The sequence below is a fragment of the Myotis nattereri genome (assembly GCF_964212035.1).
Source record: "Myotis nattereri genome assembly, chromosome: 2".
In the NCBI taxonomy this organism is placed as follows: Eukaryota; Metazoa; Chordata; class Mammalia; order Chiroptera; family Vespertilionidae; genus Myotis; species Myotis nattereri.
The window spans coordinates 2,736,717-2,742,716 of record NC_138076.1 but is presented as its reverse complement, the minus strand read 5'-3'; the positions used below and the strand labels follow the sequence as shown (position 1 = coordinate 2,742,716).

The 6,000-nt window shown below is 50.6% G+C and overlaps 1 protein-coding gene across 1 annotated transcript in view; it reads left to right on the top strand.

Annotated features, from left to right (window-relative positions):
• The first annotated feature begins 3,979 nt into the window (after positions 1-3,979).
• Positions 3,980-6,000, top strand: part of GPM6A (glycoprotein M6A) — a 191,162-nt gene continuing 189,141 nt past the window's right edge. Inside the window, exon 1 of the mRNA XM_081085092.1 lies at positions 3,980-4,125. Coding sequence (XP_080941218.1) covers positions 4,122-4,125 — 4 coding nt within the window. The 5' untranslated portion in view covers positions 3,980-4,121. The remainder of the gene's footprint in view (positions 4,126-6,000) is intronic.

Here is a 6,000-nt window from a genome sequence, read left to right as displayed (position 1 = left end):
TGACAATACTCTTCACTGATTGTTGGAGGAGGTCATGCCGAGGACGTGACTGCCAGTTGACCTGTGAGCTGGACCTGGACAATTAGAGGCTCCTCATCCCTTTTCCTGTCCTGCGAATGTATCTCTAACCCACTGTGCTAGGAACCACTTCAAGGACACAGCCTCGAGAGAGCAATGTGTTGTCATATGTGGTGGGTAGCTGTGGAAGTCTACTTGTGTTGTAGCGCCCAAGACAAACATCATAGGTAAATATCCTTGCTTATTATAACCACCACTTCCCTGTCATGATTGGTCTATTTCTTAGGTCTTCCCCTGCCCTTGGTAGGTCCAGTGGCTAGTTTCAGGCTCACGTGGAGAGCGTTCAACTCCCTAGGTTTCAAAGCAACACTCATAGTTCACCAGTGATCTCATAATTGCCAAATCCAAAGGAATCTTTTCAGTCCTCATCATATTGGCTCTGTCTGTGGTATCTAATCCGGCTGAACTAATCCATGCCTCCTTCTTGAAATGTCCTTCCAGAACTTTCTCTGGGATCTTTCTTAGCCTAAGAACATTCTCTTGTGCTCCTATTTGTAGACCCCCTTTACCTATAATTATTAAATGCTTTTGTCACCCATTTTCCAACTGTTGGTTTTCTTTTCATTCTGCTTTCTCCCTCAATGAGTCAAATCATTGGTGATGTTGGAATGACATCTGACTAAGAGAGAATGCTCAACCAATGACCTACGGTCACTCTACCTAGATCAAACCTTTTTAGTTTTCAATAGAATCTGTAATGAAACTTTCCCACTGACCTCAGAATTTAGTGAAAGCCTCAATTTTGAGTTCCATGGCTGGTAAGAACCTCCGTAGTCTAAAAAAGGAATTGTTAGTAATTTCCCCACGGGACTTGTGCAGAGTGGGTCACGAGGTTGTTATGGGTTCAATCAGCGAGATAGACCATCGACTCAGAATTTAAATTTAGGAGCCTTTATTAAGCTGGCCAGCTGACTACAGCTGCGTCCCTCCCACTCTGGGAGCCTCACAGCTTGTAGTGCCAACGGAGGGTACAGCAAAGCCATTTATCTGCAACACTACAAAGCATTTCCTGGCACTGGCAGGGTTCACACAAAGTTTACAAGTACGAATGGGGAGGTAAACGGAGTCACACCTGGCTGGGTTGAATCATAATACATTGTTTTTCTAAGACAATCTAGCAATTTTTCTCTGCCAGGATCCCCGACCCTAAGGTAACCTTTCCATGCCTCAGTCCCTCCTCGTAGCACAGGTGGGGCAGGCAATGAGGGATGGGTGGGGGGATGGTTTGAAGGCAGAATCTTAGGACTTGATCGGCAATGAAGTGACAGGATGAGAAAGCAGAAATACAAGAGCACTAGCATTATGAATATATATTAATTGAGATTATGAATTAATTGCCATGTTTATTAAATCCCATATAAAATGATATGATTTATTAAATTTCACGTGAGATAATGGCTTCTCTATACCGCAGATCCAAGCTATTGATGGCCATTTATATGGTCACTGTGAGAGATGTGGGAAGCCACCGATTGTCTTCACTAGCAGAGAGGTGTGGACAAGGAAACCCCCCCCCCCCCCAAGGCTGGTGACCCTTGAAGCCTGGCAAAGGTCAGGGCTGTGCACCCACTGTTAGTCCAGACAATGGTAGCTGAAGCAACTTCCCCATTTATTATTATGTAAATCCTTGCTGATGGGCTAGTCTACCTGTTAATGGAAATTGCCTGCCTAAGGGCTATGGGTGTATCCCAAACCAATAAAAGGTTGGTGAGGTCTGACCACCAGTGGAAGTCCTTCCCCTTGAGTTGGACTTGCCCGCCTGGCCCCCCAGTATTTCAAAATTATCTCTTGTCTCTTCTCTTTCATGTGTGTGTGGCTGCTCTTCCTGAACCACGTGGGCCGGGGGCGGGGGGGGGGGAGGGGGGAGGGACAAACAAACCAACATACAGCTTACACAGAGATAGATTACTTACACATCAGAACTGTGATATATTCCCTTATAACCAGTATAACCAGCCACAAGAGGGATGGCATCATGGTATTGATTATTAGATGGCAGTATATCATCAGTTATATCTTTAGTGTATTCCAAAATTCTTACAAGTTACTGGGGGTGTCTTAAATATTTATGAATTATAGTCAATGCTGGTAATACCACCTCTTCCCCGAGTACGTGAGAACACACAGATCATGCTCTGGAGCACTCTGCCTGGGCGGGAGTCTCACCTTCCTGTTTATCACCTATGCGATTCGAGCGAGTGCATTATTTCTTAGTGGCTCAGTTTCCACAGTTATAAAGTGGGAATAACAGTTTCTCCCTTATAAGTTTATTGTGAGAATTATCATATAAAGCCCTTAAAACAATAGCTGACAGTAAGTTGCACTGACTTTGTTATTGTCATTATCTCATATTGCAGAATCGTGTAATTTTTAGAATTGCACCTCTTGAAATAGATCCTTAGGAAATCGATGGTGAGTTGTCTGTGGTGACCCGAAAGCTGTGCTCATACATTCATCTCCAAACATTCGTCATCTGTCCCTAGGAACCCGCGTGTCAGTGTGATGCTTTGCTGCAGCCACAGTTTATGCTCAACGATTTCCAGAAAGGGGATGCATGTCTGAATGGGGCACTCCTCCTGTTCCCCTCCCAAAAGAATAACTTCCTATTCCCACTGAAGTGAGATGCATTCACAACATCCCTTCCAGGAGCACACCTCTTCCATTACCGGAGAAAGAGCCTCGTAAATGCTTTTGTGTCCCTTTAATTATATGCACTGCATTTAGTCATCACTTTCTGCCCAACATTGTCTTTCTATTTTTTAATCCTCACCCAAGGTTATTTTTCCATCGATTTTTAGAGAGAGTGGAAGAGGGAGGGAAAGACAGAGAAGCATCGATGTGAGAGAAACACATTGATTGGTTGCCTCCTGCACATGCCCTGACCAGGGCCCAGGCTGGGGAGGAGCCTGCAACTGAGGTACGTGCCCTTGACCAGGATCAAACCTGGGACCCTTCTGTCCACAGGCTGACGCTCTCTATCCACTGAGGTAAACCAGCCAGGGCTGCCCATCATATTCTTAATTATCTTTCACATCACGTCTTCTCCATTACATGGCCATGTGCCTCTAGGTTAGCAATCACGTCCACTTAGTTCCGCCACTCGCTCCTGGCACAGATTGGTGAACTGTTTAGGGTGCGCTGGGCATGAAAAAGAAGCGGAAGATACTTTAGGGACCAACTTACTGAAATAACCTCTCCAGCGTGAATCTGGAAAGAACTAGGCCAGTAACCTGAAGAATTATATAATTATTTTTAGCTCGGAGGGACCTTCGAGATTACTTTTTCTAGATCCTTCCCTTTACAGATTAGGAAACTGAGTCGCAGTGGGTCACAAGCCATTACTCCACTGAAGAGCCCAGTGTCCCATGGGGCCACCAATGGCTCTTGCCTTGAGTCACCTGTTCTCCAAGTGGCTGCTGCATATTATGGCGTGTGTGTGTGTGTGTGTGTGTGTGTGTGTGTGTGTGTCTTTTAGGACTTCACAGCCTGGCCAGGCTACAGAGAAATAGATTTCACATAGAAGAACGGAGAGAGGCATCGTGTAAAATAACGGGAGAATTTTCTCTTCCTCTTGTCTTTATTAATATTCTTATCATGGTTATTACGGAGAAAATGGTGCACTTAAGATTACAGGGAATGTGAAATCTACATAGTAGACCAGTCTGTCCTGGAGTACCTTCCCCTGGTCTCCACTAAGGATTGTTTTCTGGCCACCAGGTCCTTCTTAGCTGAGTGTGTGTGTGTGTGTGTGTGTGTGTGTAGTGTTTTTAAGGTCTTTAGTCTTTAAGGGGGAGGCCTTTGCACGAGGCTCCCCTGGGAGTGAAAGGGGCGCGGAGGGGGCCTGGATGAGGAGGGCAGGGAAGGAGAAGGGGGACCCGCAGCGGAGGAGGCAGGTGGGGGGGGGGGGCGTGCAGGAACCCGGACTGCGCTGCTGGGAGGGGCCAGGCTGTCACTCCCACTGGCTGTGCCGGAGCCTGAGAGCCACTTGGAGAACTTGCCCGCGGCTGGGGGCTTGCGCTCCGGGCAGGACGGTGGGACTCGCCATGGGTGAGTGCTGGGCGCGGCAGCCCGGCGGCTCCGAGGGGCGGGAGGGAAGGAGAGCGCATGCAGTTAGGAGGCGGCTGGCACCCCTCCCGCCCGTTCTGTGGCTGAACTTGTCCTGGGAGCGGGCGGAGAGGACCGGGGGCGTCCGGTGCTCAGGCCCGTGGGGGGTAGAGGGCGGATCGCGGCATCGGCCCCTGCGTGTGCACGGGCGGGAGCCAGCTGAGCCGGGACGGGAGTGGGAACTCCCCACCGCTGCCAGGGTCGGGGTTCCGTTCCGAGGGCGCCTGGGGCGGGGAGAGGGGACGCTGCCAGCCCCGTCCGCAGGGGCTGCGTGTGCACAGAGGCTCGGAGCTGCGTCCAAAGGCGATCGCGCTCTCCCGGACCCGACCTGCTCCGGCCCCGCAGGTCGCAGGGCGCGCTGCTGAGTTTCTGGAGAGCCCGCTGCTCCCGGGACTTCGTGCGGCGCTGGGAGCCACCGGGCATGTGGGGAGAGGGGGCAGGAGGGGGGCTGGTGTGAAAGTCCCAGAGGCCGGGGAGGGGGTCCCCGGGAGGGAGGGGAGGCGCGGGAGAGGAGAGCGACCTCCGGGACCTGCCTGGTGGGTTGGGACGTCCAGTCGCTTTCCGCCTGAGCCGAGCCTTCCCCAGGCCGCGCCTGCCTTGTACTTTGCGCGGTTCACCGGTTTCTTCCCCCGCCGCCCAGCCCGGCCCGCCCCTCCCTGTCCTTTGTGGAGAGGGTTCCTCCCTGAGGACGGAGGCCCCGACACCGATGAGCCTGGGCGGGACCCCTGAGTCCCCGCAGGCGGGAGTCAGAGGGTGCGCGGACCGCCAGCCCCGCGGTTCCAGACGTGGGCCAGCTTGGAAGGGAGAGACCGCTGCGGGCTGTGGCCTCTGCGCTCACTGTGGCACCTGTCACAGCCTCCTCTTGCCTGACCTGGGAGACCCTTAGAAAGACCCATGTTTAGGGCCTTTGAAGAACACAGTGTTGGGAATCGTCTCCAGAACCGCCTGTCTTTAAAAGTTTCTGAAACTGGAGTGTTTTCAAGTTAAAGATATGATAGCACACTTCCCCAAGTGTGGGAATGTACTTCAGGCTTCCTTCCTTCCTTCCTTCCTTCCTTCCTTCCTTCCTTCCTTCCTTCCTTCCTCCCTCCCTCCCTCCCTCCCTCCCTCCCTCCCTCCCTCCATTCCTTCCTTTGCTCCTCCCTCCCTCCCTTCCTTCCCTCCCTCTCTCCCTCCCTTCCTCCCCTCCTCTTTCCTTCCTTCCTTCCTTCCTTCCTTCCCTCCTTCCTTCCTTCCCTCCTTCCTTCCTTCCTTCCTTCCTTCCTTCCTTCCTTCCTTCCTTCCTCCCTTTCCTTGTATATGGGCTTATAAGCTCTGGGTAGTATACCACTCTAGGAAAAAGCTCTCCAAATGGAAAGCCAAAGTGATAGATAGAGTGTAATCTATTTATTTACTCTATTAAGTGCATTAAGATGATTTTTGGATCCAACATAAAATGTTTGGAAAGAATGGCATTTTTCTTACCTTGTAGCCTCAAGCTTGTGTGGATTCTCTGCCCAAAGTGAAGGCACTCAGTTTTGGAGTTAATTATTTCTCTAGCTTGCATTCCCAAACTATAGTAAAACAGTGGGTCTGGATTTTACTTCAATGGCCTTGGATAAGTTTCCCATGAGCCCAGGTTCCTGGAAGGTGTTATTGTGGGAAGAGGTGGAGTGAACGCCTGAGCTCTTGTGATAATCCAGGGCTTGGTTTTGAACTGTTAAGTTTTCTTTCCTATCTGTAATCTGACCGATGCCTACATACCACCAGTTCCTTCTCCTGCCAGGAGGGGAGGTCATGCTGTCCATTATAGTTAAGGTCACTAAAAACTGCTGCTGG